The sequence below is a fragment of the Diadema setosum genome, chromosome 4, assembly GCF_964275005.1.
Source record: "Diadema setosum chromosome 4, eeDiaSeto1, whole genome shotgun sequence".
NCBI lineage: Eukaryota > Metazoa > Echinodermata > Echinoidea > Diadematoida > Diadematidae > Diadema > Diadema setosum.
In genome coordinates, this window is record NC_092688.1 from 45,684,779 (window position 1) to 45,699,840 (window position 15,062).

The 15,062-nt window shown below is 37.3% G+C and overlaps 1 protein-coding gene across 3 annotated transcripts in view; it reads left to right on the plus strand.

The window, feature by feature from the left end:
- The first annotated feature begins 3,748 nt into the window (after nt 1–3,748).
- LOC140227345 (RNA-binding protein Musashi homolog 2-like) overlaps nt 3,749–15,062 on the plus strand; it is a 265,855-nt gene continuing 254,541 nt past the window's right edge. For all 3 annotated transcript variants that reach the window (XM_072307760.1, XM_072307762.1, XM_072307761.1), the window contains exons 1-3: nt 3,749–3,963; nt 4,331–4,371; nt 7,923–8,004. In XM_072307760.1, coding sequence (XP_072163861.1) covers nt 3,902–3,963; nt 4,331–4,371; nt 7,923–8,004 — 185 coding nt within the window. In that variant the 5' untranslated portion in view covers nt 3,749–3,901. The remainder of the gene's footprint in view (nt 3,964–4,330; nt 4,372–7,922; nt 8,005–15,062) is intronic.

Sequence of the window (15,062 nt, forward strand, 5' to 3'; positions counted from 1 at the left end):
AAGGTAAAAACAAAATTATCTGATTGCCGCACTGAAAGTCACGTCATAAAAATCAGAACATGAAGAGTGAAACGTAGTGTTATTTCAGCTTCAAACATTTGTTGATAGTTTAGTTTCAGGCCAATTGTCCTTGTCAAGTGCTCTCTCGGTTTTCCCACGTGGCATTGTCTCACATGTATTTTCATTTCATCATTCTACTATAATTTATCAACTTGTAGCCTTCTTCTCCATCACCAGGAATGATATATCAGGAATGATATAATAGGATGGACTTAACCGAAATTATAACAATTTACAATCTTTGAACGAGTCGTCCAATTTTTCCAAAATTTCACAAGATGCATTATGCAAATACTTCCGCCTTCTTTTAATCTGTGTGGGGGGTAAGTTTTCCTTTAACTGAAATGGTGTCCATCGCTGCACTGCATGATTAGATGACGATCAAGTGTAAAACGACCGGGGTGTCTCACATTGCAGGCAGGCAATGGTGCCCTCTATGTGAGGTCACGAGTGATAACTTAATAATGACTCCAGATCTAACGCAATATCCCATAATGAATTTGCAGTCAGAATGCTAGCATTGCCTCTATACATTAAAAAAAAGTATAATCTCCTTTTTTTCCCAAGAAGAAGTTTTGTGTTATCTAAAGATGCCATCATATAGTATAGGTCCTATCTACTATAGTTTATATCCCAGCTCTTCTATTCATCCTTACCGTCGCCTTCCTCATTGCAATTATACAATCACCATCAACATCCCTACCATCATTGTCGATTTCTTCCTCGCCATTAATTTCATATCATTTCATTTTTATTTAATTTCCAACAATGCAAAACATTTACATACATAAAATAACACAATATTAATACAATGTGGTAACAAAGAAAAATGCTTGAAACTAACAGTACTATACGCATTACTTTCACATGATACTAAGTCGAAATCAAAGTACGACATCTTCTTTATCATCGTTGTCATCACACCACATTTATTATCATCGTAAACAATGACCATCATCATCATATTATTAAACATCATCATCACTCTCGCAGTCATTGCTGCCATTTTCATCAACATCATCTTGTCCTTCTTTTCTTTCTTTGCTATGATGATGGAAAGCATGAAGATATATCGATAATCACTGCTGTCGTTAACATCGATCACATCATTAATAAATATTGCTGATGTCCTTTTTATTAGGCCTATCCACTACTATCGGTTGAGGAATGTCGACGTGCCCTTCACTCGCTGTGCATTGCTTCATTGTCGTTCATATACGCCACTGTTGCGCACTTCGGAATAACATAGTATTATTTTTGGTTCATATAAGGACTTTAGCATGTTATACAGACATAATGAGTATCATTGAGCTTGGGAGACTATCAAGATGTACGAGAACAGATTCTTCAAATACCAGAATGTCTTTATGAAATTATAACGAAAATTTAAAGGATAAGTTCACCTTCATAAACGTAAGGATTGAGAGCATGCAGAAATATTAGTAGAACACATCAGTGAAAGTTTGAGGAAAATTGGACAATCGATGCAAAAGTTATGAATTTTAAAAATTTTTGTGTAGGAACCGCTGGATGAGGAGACTACTAAGGCTCGTGATGTCATATGAGTACAACAGTATAAAGAAAATGTAAAGAAAATTCAACATATTTTCTCTTTTTTCGCAGAATAAAAGAGCACTTGACTTGCCTCTTTCTAAAGGCAATGGGAATAATATTACCCATAACACACGTCAGTAACGAGTCAAGGGAATGTATACTTTTTTCAAAAGATAAAATTTTGTGAAATTCTCTTTATATTTTCCTTATATTGTTGTACGCAGGTGACATCATACACTGCAGTAGTCTTCTGATCCAGCGGTGACTGCACAAAAACTTCAAAAATTCATAACTTTTGAACGGATTGTCCGATTTTCTTCAAACTTTCAATGATGTGTTCTACTAATATTGCTACATTCTCTCAATCCTTATGTTAATGAAGGTGAACTTGTCCTTTAAGAAATGATAAGGGACAATGATGTCTTGTCTTAAAGGGATCGTAGGCCTATATACAGTTTTTGGCTGAGACCTAGCTTCTCTTTTCTAACATTTTTGGTGGGATGATGAAAAATTCTTACTGAAATATGAAAAATATATAATTCCAAGAAGAATTCAAATTTTATTTGATGAAAATGGTTTTGAAATGGCAGAGATATCCAAAACAGAGCGATCGTAATAAAAGGTGGGACCCACCTTTTATTACGATTACTTTGTTTTACTTTGTTTTTGGACGTCTCAGCCATTCCAATACCAATTTTAATCAAATAAACTTTGAATTCCTCTTGGAATGGTATGCTCTGTACTATGTCATAAGTGGTTTCTTGGTATCTCGCAAAAAGTTTAAGCCCAATCCTCATCTCCACTAACACTATACCTTCCATAATCAAGCCACCATAACAAACTATATAGGTACACACTCATTATAGACACCAGACGCTTAAAGTGTATTGCGACATAGAGAGCGTATAAAAAGGCTAGTTTAGATTCCTAATGTCAATTTACAGGCCCCAACTGAACAAAATCAACAAAAGGAGAACAGAAACTGTGCGATATTTTATAGTCGGGTTGTAAATAAGGCTGCAAATTGTACTGTTATATTGTACAAAGAAGGAAGTAAGAATAAATCAACAACGCCTGTATGTGTGAGACGGGTTTTAATGAACACGTGTACAAACAAACATCCGGGGCAGTTCATGATGTCAGCAAAGGAAAACATGAGCTCGACTGAAAGCCTGCATGTGCTTTCTGTTTCGGAAGGTGTTCTTAGTCTCATTCCAGGCTGAATGAAGCTAATATAATAAATTCATCTAGATTCACAAAGCGACATGGACATGAGAGCTATGACATCGACAAGGCCAGCAAGCGGGTGAAGTCACAAACAAACAAGCAAACAAACAAACACGAACCTTCACGCGTGAATGAAGAATTCAAGTGCATGTCAAAGGAGGCGACTTTAACGGAGGCTATGATCTCAAATGAGATGTCACGAAATTTGTCAGTATACACCACCAGCGGCTTAAATAAAACATAATGGCAATGCTTCCATCGCCTCGGGTTATTCCTCATTTATCATTTTCAGCATGAATTTCACATATTTCTCGAGTTTGTTTCTTTCCTTGTTTTCTTTTTATCTTTGGTTGTGCTTCTTACCTACCCCATGTTCCTGCCAATTTAACCGTTTTGCATAATTATGAATGTTAAGTTTCAATTTCATGTCAAAGGGGAAGAATATTCTTAAAACAAACAAAACGAGAACAATGTGAATTCTACTACACAAACATTCGAAAATGTTGTGTTGCAGTAATTGCTTATCATTATTCCTTCCCTCAAAAATGCTTTCTTGACATATTGATAAGAGTTATAGTATACTTTAATATTAGTACATCTTCGTTTTGTGCAATTCATGATTCTCCAGGGTGTAAAAAACAGAAAGAAAGATTAAATCGACCTTTTTCAGCACCAGGAAAAAAAAAAATAGAACGAAGTAGGAGTGTCCGGAACTCCGTTGACGTCATCGACTCATTGATTATATCGCTAAGTGACCGGGAATTGACCGGAATGAACAGCCAATCAGCTGCCGAGTTCAGCCCTTCATTGCTGGTCACTGACTATCAGTTCCCTTTGTGTTTTGCCGGGTACATTGAAGCCTTGCTCTGCTGCGAGCAGCTAGCTAGTGGAGTGCCACCCACGACAAACGCGAAGCGAGTCGAGCCAGCCGAGAATCGCGTGCATACCATCGTTCGTACGCAGTAGTTCCCATACCCATGTGCCAACAAGGACCGTTCGCCTATTCTGTGTAGTATTGGGCCTTTTTTAGTTGGAGGGATTTAGTAGCTTATAGGAAAAAATGGATCCATCGAGCCAGCAAAACGCGACAACACACGATGCTGATGGAAATCATGACCCAGGGTAAGTATGGATCTTCTTGGATTTGTGGAAAATAGAGGAAAAGTGAGCTTTTTTGAGCCGCAGAGTTGGAATTTCGCATGGTATTATCTACCGCAGGCTTATGTCTCAGCGTGTGAACCTATCTCGCCTACGAACAGCTGGCTGCTATCCGCTCACAATGGAATGCCCCTACACGTTGCACGTTTAGTACGAGGTACTGCTGTTGCCTGCCAGCGAGCTAGCTCGCCGAGGAAGCGAAGCGATCATCGCCGTGCTACGAATGTGCAGTGTTTTGGAAATATATTCTGTTGTGTTGTGTTCGTAACCATTAAGTGGAATATTTACGTGCTGGACCTCACAGATGCTTCTAATTTTCTTTCACCCACAGGAAAATGTTTGTAGGAGGACTTAGCTGGGAGACAAGCACAGGTGAGCATAGCAAAATAAAATTATTTAGATCTAGCAGTAATTTAATCCCACACACATCCTCCGCCCGCTAGGGCATCAGCGTACACGGCCTACACAGGTTCATTCATTCATTAATTTGCTCATTCATTATTCATCTATTCGTTTTGTAACTGACCCTTCTTATCTGATGCAGCTGTAACACGTTATTTACCTTGATATGGAGCAGGTCAATGAAATTCTAGTCAGTATCATCCCAAATGTGTTAAAAAATGTAAATATATGGAACCACATTAATAATAGATATATATTTCCCATATTTGACATATATACAAATATATTGATATCTACTCTCAAGTTGGTGTGTGTATTTCCATCAAGTCTCCAAATTTTGTCAACTGGTATGTTTAATATCATTTACCCTATCACAACAGTCATTTAATAGGCCTACTTGCAACTGTAAACACTAACATAAACACTAACATTCATCCTGAAAAGCTCAAAGCCTGTATTTTATCCTACAGTGTATGATGATTGCCCATAGAATACTGGGTCACCATTGTAAATACTTCCTTATTGATTTTCTCTGGTTATTAAATGCAAGTTGACTGGACCATTTGAGCAGAGACTCCATTGTTATTATTTCATCATAGAATACCAGATTTCAGCAACTTGGCTACACGTAATCTTGCAAAATTTGAAATAGTGATCAGCAAAAAAAAACCAAAAACCAAAACAAAAACAACAACAACAGGCAGTTGATGTAGGCCCTATGATACCTTTATACCAGTGTGATAGTGTATAGGACTACAAAGTACTTTATGATCACTGATTTTACAACTTTTTAACCCATGAAAATCACTGAAAATGTAGTAAGTTGAATTCAGGGGAAAGGACACACACACACACACAAAACTTGTCCTTATCTTTCAGATTTTAAGCTACTGTATCAATGTTCTTTTTTTTTTTTAATTTAAGCATACCTGGGTTTTCAATATAATTGAGTTTCAAATAAGATGTTCTTATACCATAGATCACTCCAGCTGCATTAACATCATATTGCACACACCATGTTTATATTGTGTGTCATATGCCTCATACCATGTGCTAAATAAAAAGTTGATGAGTACCCCAAAATGGCTTTCGAGTCTTGATAAAATGTGCACTAAATCTTTCCATGAAATCAACAAGAAGAAATCATTTACATGTTTTGCTGTACATAACAGGTCTATCATATATTTTATCAAAGTTAAATCCATGTGAGAAGAATGTCATTAAAAAATCTGATTTAGTGAGGAAAACAAGAATGTCATTTGTAACTTTCTGCCCGTCTCTTGTTACTGTACTAAGAAATACACATTGAATATTCACATTAGTGTCGCGTCATGGTCAGCTTGTGTCCACCATATTCTAACTGAACCACACAAGTGCCTGTGAAAAGCAACCAGTTATATACTGTATTTTCAGGTAAAGGGAAGAGGAATTGGTAGGCCAATAAATGGCAGCTCATATTTAAAGATCATCAGGTGGAGAATGTGCCTGTCATACGACCTACAATTTCGATACCGCTTGAAACACCTGCCAGCGTGGGGGATCTTTGTTTATCTAGTCGTGGCCGTATAAAGGTTGAACGGCACGAGCTGAATTGATAAGATGGAACTAAAGATATGAAGCAATACTTTGGCAAGGCAGCTGTATCCTGATGAAGTAAATAAGGAATTATTAATGGAACACACAAAACTGAAAAGTAGAATTATGATAATCCACGTGCTTCATGAAGTTCACTCAGTACTTTTTGCAATAGTGTTAAAAGGATTAGGGAGGTACTTACAGTGTACAAGACTGTTGCTTATCTATGTGCTTGCATTGTATTCACCTCTGATACTTCACATGAATCAAGGGCCATTTAATATACTGTACACTTGTATGTTGTGAAACAGACTATGAATTATGAGCTCTTCAAACTTCCATGAATGAGCTCTGTATCCACGAGGAATTCTTTTATTATTTGTTCGATTTCAATGGCGTGGGATTTCTACCAGCCCACGTCACTTAACAGTCCAGTGCCTAACAAGGACCGGTATAAAACTGTTCATGATGCGAATGGCACCCTTTATGATTGTGAATAGTGCATGATGCTGTAAATGATGTGTAACCCAGCGATCTGTTTGTTAAAGGGGTCGTACAGTTTTGGTTGAGACCTGATTTCAGGTTTCTAACATTTTTTGGTGAGATAATGAGAAACCTCTTATGAAATATGAAAGAGCATGCAATTCTATGAGAAATTCAACGTTTATTTGATGAAAATTGGTTTTGAAATGGCTGATATATCCAAAAAATAGCGATTCTAATAAAGTGTGGGACCCACACTTTATTACAATTGCTTTGTTTTACTTTGTTTTTGGATGTTTCAGTCATTCCAAACCCGATTTTCATCAAATAAACTTTGAATTCCTCTTAAAATGGTATGCTGTGTACTATATCATACATGTAAGTGTTTTCTTGGTATCTCGCAAAAAGTTAAAAGCCCAATTCTCATCTCCACCAATACTGTATCTGTTTCTAACAAAAGACTTGGAGAAAACTCCTATCAAATTCTGAGAGGATTTAACAAAATTAAAACAGGTTCATCTATAACTTTGGAAGGGAGGATATACATTTATTATATAATTCAAGTTTATTTTCCTTTTTGTATGTCAGTGTTGTTGGCTAATCAGGGGAAGGGAGAGGGAATACCAAACTTTTCAAAAGTCTGCATCACAAGTAATACACAGACTGGACTGAAATAAACATGGACAAGGTTACATTTGTAGCAAGTTGTATGCAGGAAAGCATCTTTTAGTGGGTAGCTCTACAGCTTTAGGTGTATAGTACAGTAGGTATTTGAAGACACAGTTGTCATGTTAAATTATTATTAATATAATCAGAAATAAATTACCGGTAATGACATGAGAATGATGTGATGTTACATGGGTGTAAGACTGCTTTTGTTGTATCAAATTTATCACACTCAAATTAATGAGGCAGTCATTTGGTAATCTATTCACTCATACTTGACATTTTGATAATGGACTAATAATAAAATATGGAAAGATTAACAAACAAAAAAGAAAGAGAAACCAGAAAAAAATTTACAGCAAAAATTTGTACAAGTACTTGTATACAAGTGTCCAACACTTACAGATTTCCACACACAAAAGTTACATGTATGTCAGTCCTGTATGGCAGTCTTTTTGAGCATTTTAGCGTGGACGTGCAGTGTACAATGTACAAAGGGTACATCCTAGGAAAAATAAGTGGATTGATGCAATAAAGAAAAACAAGTATCAAGTCTTGTAATTGGCTATGTAGATTATGTTTATCTTATTCAGGGAGATTTTTGGGTTGGCAACTTCATTTTCTCTTTTTGTGTACAATGTACACGTGTATTATCTGGATTTCACCAGAAGACAGAAGCCTGAGAATGTTTACAGCAGCTTTTTGTTTCTATTGTGTCAGTGGATGAAATGTATGTGATGTGCAGTGTCATCCCATTATCCCATGCATGTGTCTCTCTCATTTGTTTTTGTTTTCAGATGGTCTGAGGAAGTATTTCTGTCAATTTGGAGACGTCAAGGAGTGTGTCATTATGAGGGACACCACCACTAGGCGCTCCAGGTAAGGAACGCGGACTGCACCGATCTGCTAGACTTACCTGTACCTTCCCTTGCCATCACTCTCTCTTGTTGGCAATGAAACCCTCTTCGACACAAAATTGCATGTTTCTCCATTCCCAGGGTGTTCCAAAACATTTTTTCTTCCACTTGATTGAATACTTGTGGGGCAAGGTCCCCACAGTTGTACAGTAGCAGGCAAGTGCCCAGGAATTTTACTGGCCAAGAGCAAGATTTTTGTGTCCCTTGGCAAGCAGGCCAAAGGGTTAGTTGCTGCGTGATTTCCATGCTCAGTTTTTGTCCTTTCTCTCTCTTTATGCATGCCATCAATTTTTTTTCCTCCCCTCTTACACCTCTTTCTGTCTCTCATACACACATACACACATACATGTTTATTGCACAAAACCACACACACAAAAAATGTTTGATTCAATTCAATTTATTTTATATACATTTTGTATTCACGAAATTAATATCAGCCAGAGGCTGTTTTTCAGCAAGTCTGTGCCACAAAAACTCAAGGTAGATGAAAAATGCTACTTTAAACTCATTATAATTATGAGATTCAAAAATATTCCCAAAAATCCATAATCAAAATAACTGATCAATAAAAAGAAAATAATTCCATAATATTACATCATATTGCATAGTATTAATAAGAATACATCATGTGTAAAGCTGCCGAGAATATTTTCCCAATATTAACTTCTTTTTTTTCTGCTCACATGAACTAAGATAACATGTTATTAAAGTGAAAAAGCATGTTTTGTTTTTTCTGAAATTTGATACAAATGTAGTGTTGTATTGCAGCATGGTTATATGTTCAATTTTTACACTGTTGCACCAAAATAATTATCGTCTGAGCCTTCAAATTGAGGTTTTTTTTTTCTCTACATCAGAATTTTTTTTCATTATTTTCAGAGGTTAGTAGCCCCATGTGCTTCCTTTCATGGTGTGCTTACTAGTCATTATGAATTGCTCAAGGCTATATCAAAGCATTACAGTTGTAACGTGTAAATATGCCATAATCAATGCCAGGATACATGCAAGATTGAGCAATAAACAGAAAGGCATTGGGGCGCACCTCCGAACTACGTGGTGTATGGCAGGTGTGCCACATAGTATTGAGTTCAAATTTACAACAACAAAAAAAACAAACAAACCAAAAAACAAAACAAAACAAAACCTGAAGATGTCAAATCATAATTGCACCTTCAGCATCCAAATCTAGCAAATAAAATGCCATATTTCAGAAATCTGGCAACTGAAATACCATATTTGATGAATTTGATGTTGCCCCTTTGTAGTGGACAACCATTGATTTTAGCCTTTGGGAAAGATTGTAGTGACCCAGTATGTGTTGTAAAGCTGCTACAGAGTGTACAATTGTATGCCAAGAGTTGATAGAGTGTAAAGATGAATATATATTGAAATATCCCCTTCTTAGTAGTAATGATTTCCTCCCAGATTTTGTGGAAATAAATGATGGATGTAGTGTGCCACAACTTTATTTTATTTGCACAAACTTGAGCATCGGAAATATTTGCGCTGAACCTGATATCTTTTAAAACAACATGAACAGAAACATAATGTGGGATGTTGATGAACAGTGAATTATTTACTAAATGAAATCCATTTGGTGGAGCATGAATTTTGAAAAGAATGTATTTTTGAAAATTGGGGTGGTTATTTGGAAATTGTAGAGAAGATTTTGATTGGGAAGAATAATTTTGATTTTGGCATTTACTAGAAATAGTACAGCGTCGAGATGCTGGTGTTACAAACTTACAGACAACTTGAAATAGGAGAGAATTTGTGTACATTACAGCAACCATTTTAGAGTGTGCCAGGATCCATTTTTAAATATAGTTAAAGACAAGATATTGATGGGAAAGAGGAGGCATGGACGAGAAATGTTACTGCGTGATTGATACGGTTAAGTCGTAAGAGAGGTCATAGCGTAGCGAGTTTGCCTCGTCTCGGGCTACGTGTAGCTCACTGTCCGCAGTCGGCAGCAGTCGTAGCTGGAGGCAGCGATGCTCACTGGGCTGTCAGAGAGAGGGAGAGAGGGGGAGAGAGAGCGAGCGAGCGAGGCGGCCCGTAGAGCCAGGGAGAGCTGTCAAGTTCAGATGTAGTAGGGCCCGATGGGGATTTATAGTGGAATGTTTCTCCAGTCTGAAACTACAATAGGCGGTGTGGGGGAGTGAAGGGCATCGTGGGGTACGCATTCTATGCTGCTTCTTCATCATTTCTTGGGAAAGTCATGGCATGACAGCCAAGTTTAAACCACTCCACTGTCTCTTTTTAAGATTTCAGAGAGTCATCAGCTATTTAGATTTTGTATTTTATTTTTATTTTTTGAGCAGATACAATGTATCTTTGGCACCAAGAGCAATAGTGGGTATTTTGATGCAGCTTCTAGAACTAACTTATGAGAATGACACTGAAAATTTCAAATTCATCATATATGAATGAAATTATGAAGCTATTAGTCATGTCTTTGAGATATTAAAGAGCATAAGCTATCGTACTGGATATACTGTGTAAGTTTTTTTTTTTTTTTTTTTTTTTTTTTGCTGTTGTTGTTGCTCTGATTAGGTACACTGTAGGGCCTACTGTTTACCATTTGGAGCAGTGATTTAAAAAAAAATGAAGATATCAAATTTGATGCATATTTGTAGGTCAGTTGTATTACAAAACATCCTATCATTTTAATGCTTTGCAGTAAAGCCTAAAATATGAGGAGATATCACAATTTTTCTAAATAATCCATAAATGTAGACGGTTTAGTCTAGAAACATTTTAATTATAACTATTGTTCACATTTTGTATATAAAATCTCACAGTACTTAACATTGACTATACTGATTCACATTTTTACATTGGTTGTTTCTATCCCTAACTCATATTTTTTTGTTTTGTCTGCAAATGGTAAATGATGCTTTTAGGAGACATACAATGTATGTGAGCAAAGAGCAGAATGTAGTATACTGTGGCAGATGTTTCTCTGTTGCCATGCATGAAGGAAACGGGTCATCACAGTGTAATTAAGTGATGAATGACCCTTGCAATGTTTTTAGGATGATAGTTTTAAAGTATGTTATTTTTCCATGGAAACGTAAGTTTTATGTCCAAGTGAGGCTAATTGAAAAGGGCCATGACACATACAAACCACTGTTCACATCTCTTCTCTTACTTTACAAAATAATGTAGACCTACTTGACATGTGACTGTGAACACTGTATATATTTGAGTATATAGACACTTATTTTAAAACTCTCCTATACACATATAACAATGTAAATAGATGTAGGGCCTATATTTTTTAGCTATTCGTATCCTTCATTTATTTAATCCTGTTGGTTGATTGGTCTACGTACAGTGTACATTATACTAGACTAGTAGAGTCATGCAACCAAACATAAAATTGCTATGTTGAGACAAAATGCCAGTTGAGAAAAATACATGCATGCCATACCATGATGTCATATTCATGTATAGTGCATTATACCATGTAAATGACATCATATTCGTGATCATGTGTGCTTCAATAGCATGTAAACAAACCACAGAAGCAGAGAAATATTTATAGTGAGTGAAAATGTTTTGTAATTTTTTTGAATATATTTGAAGATATACACTGTATGTCAAATACATTTTGCACTATTTCCAGCATCTAATTCAATATTGAATTCAGTGAATTAACAGATTTTTTTTTTTTTGAAGGGGATGCCCCCCTCCCCCCCCCCCCCCCGAAAAAAAGGTGCTATTCCTGTCACATGAGAATTTCAACCAGTTAGGGGCTCTCGCAATGCATGCTATATTTGTTTTATATATGTCCCTCTCTCATTGGCAGTCGCTGTCATATTTCTCCCTCAACAAATATATTTTACATTGCCCATTTGATGCTGGGGACAGGTCATAGCCAGATCAACATGAGCTATTATTATCACTTAAGCTGTCCTGTGATATCTTGAAGCTGCCAAAAAAAAGGGGGAATTTGTCGGTTGTGTGATGAAATTTTGTTGCTACATGTACGAGTTGCTGCGGAGTGACAAAGGAATACTACATGTACTTGAGAGCTGCCCAGAATGAAACTGTGGTTTGCCGAGGGTATTTTTGTAGCCAGTGTCAGCGTTAATGAACAGGTCTGGAGTTGGTTATTCCGTAGCGTTGTCTGGAACCGAACCAAACTACTTCCCATGGACTGACAATCAAGTGATAAGGGCTACCAGACATTTTGAATCGAAGAGAAGATAGATGCAGGCAAACATATACAGTACAGTAAAAATAAACTCTCAAATGTGTTCAGCAATTTTTTATTTATGAAGCACTGTGGAAGATATGGAAAGAATAGAAAACCCTTGATAATTGGAGTAAAGACTTAGAAAACATCTCCTGTCCTGAATTATATTGCTGAGTTAGTTCAAGGACATAGTGAAATTGAGACATACATGTACATAATATGTAGATGTTAGGATGATAATGTGGGAAAAGGAGGAAGTGTGTTTTCTAAAAATTCTTTCATTTCTCAATGGTAGTGTGAGCAGTAGGTGTGGGTAAACTGAGTAGTTTTGGTGGCAAATGTTTTTATCCCCATCAGTTTGGGAGGTTGGTTTCTATTACCTGTTATTGCTTACTCCTGTCTGATAAACATTTTAATCACGTACTTACAATGTACCTCTTTTCAAATCTATTAATTCATGAATTTTGATAGCTGTGTTGAATTAGGGTTCCAATGGACCAAGCGTTGTGGTGCATCATCGGCGGGAAGAAAGGGGTAAATTGTTCAGAGCCGTGATTGGTAACCATTACGATGTTTTGCAACGTGACCGCTTAAATAATGACAGGCCCAGTATGGTCTTGATGGAACAATGTGAAACTTTGAGTCGGAAGTTTGTTTTGATATGCGATTTGGAGAAGATATAAAATCTGAATATGATGGATATGGGCATGTTGTGATTGACCATCAAGTCAGCCATAAATCATTTTTTATACATTTGGATACAGTGGTAGAGATAGCTAGTAGATTAAATACACAGATTCATGCCATAAGTAAAGGAGATGATAGATCGATGGAAAATATTGGACAGTTTGATGAATGGATAAAAATGGATAGAATTGGAGAAGTCACTAAAAGTGAGTGGACAGACAGAAGGTATAGTCGACCAAATTCCGAGATCTCCTTGATCTGCTTACTTTATGGTCTAACAAACGGTGAGACAACTATATTTGTGCCTCCCTTTATTGTCTTCTTTGACTAAATGTTTTTGTTGTTGTTGTTTGTTTTGTTACTGCTGGGTCCTTTTCCGAAAGCCTCGAGTTCCTTCTTCTTCCCTTGAATGAGAGGTCTCCAACGTAACCATAAATATTGAACAGGGCCCATGCAGAGAGATAAGCTGCAGGGTTTTAATGAATCGCTATTAAACCAGGAGTTGCCAAGTAAAGATTCCGCGTAACCTCTGCCGAGCACCTGTTTCTCTGCAGGCTAATTGGGACGTCTGCAAAAATCAGTCCACTTCAACTATTACGCCAAGTCACTGCGATTGGCACCATTCCACGACGTACATTGCGTTTTCCTCCTACGTGGCGGGAGACCGCCATGAGTTTTGTGGACTGACATCCTCTGCCGTCTTGTTGTCATTTTCATTTTTTTTTTCCGCCAGATCACCAGTAAAAGAAGTCACATGTCGGGAAATTTGATCGCCTTGTGAATGACTCTCCTCTTTCAAAATCATGTGTAGAGTGGTCATGAGGTTGATGTTTTGCCTCACAGGACTCAGTCCCATGTATTCATAATGATGTGTGGTCTTGAAGAGTCATTCGTCATATGCATGCATTCATACATGTATTTTGCATCAGATGTGGCACTACAGTGTGTACATCAAAAGTAGAGCACACCAAAATTTCAGCTCGATAGTATCAGTGCAGTATGAACGTCTTGAATTTTGTCATTGCAATGCCCATGTCATATGTACAGTTGCAGTTCAGAATTGTGAACTATTTTATTTCAATTCATTTTAATGCTATATGAAGAATAGTATACTATATATTCATTTTTCCATCTCTGTTTTTGAAATCTTGAGATATGAAGAGAATTAATTCCTGTGAATGCAAGTCGTAACTTGACGTGATTCGCATCTGAGCTGCCATCGAAAGTGAGAGCACATCAACTTTTATTCTTTGGGCCACGTCTCTTGAAATTGAGCATTGCTATGAAAGCGATTCTGGACAGTTGGATCCAGTGGGCTGTGGCCTTCTTCTTTTGGGATTAAAGCCAAACTGTGATAGCGGGGCATCCCCATTCACTCTTTCTGTTCCTGCTTATATTATGTCCCGATTTGATGGTGTATGTTGTCAGTGTACCGTGATTGCAGCCGAAATGTTCCAAGCAATCCTTCTTCAGTCACACTGGTCGGACATTTCGCAAAGCGTCTGAAGATGTTTGACAAGCCCATCCTTGATGCTAGCGGACAACTTGCTGGAGTTTTTCCAGCACCGTTTGAGCCAAGTGGGTCTATCACATGCTCCTAACTAGGCAAGGAGTAGAGCATCATCTTGCCCATTTGACGGATTGAAAGCTGTTCGCTCATGGTTTGCCTATTTTTAACCCGCCGTGTCACGACAGTGATGATGTGTTGGTCCAGGCGCATAACTCGTGAGGCGGACAACATTTCTCCTTGGCAGCATATTGCATTTCTATTTTACCCTCCTTTCATTTTCTCTTTCCTTTCCATTTTCCTTTTGTTTCTTGACGGTCTAGAGATGAGGCTAGACTGAGCTCTCAGGAAGTTTGGTTATGAGTGATGCCTGGAGCGTCAGCGATATTCCTGTGGATAATGTTTGCTCAAATGACGGAGCATATTTTCTGCCATTTTAGAAAGGATATTATGTACACACAGATATTGTGTATGTCATTGTTGTGTCGGTAGCCTATACAGCACGCGACAGAGCCCGGTAGCATGCATTAGTTATCGGCCACACTTAAAGAGCACATACATGATGGAATTGAAAGCTAATGGGATACAAGTAAAGGCCAGTTTAGGCTCTATGGGCCTTTTT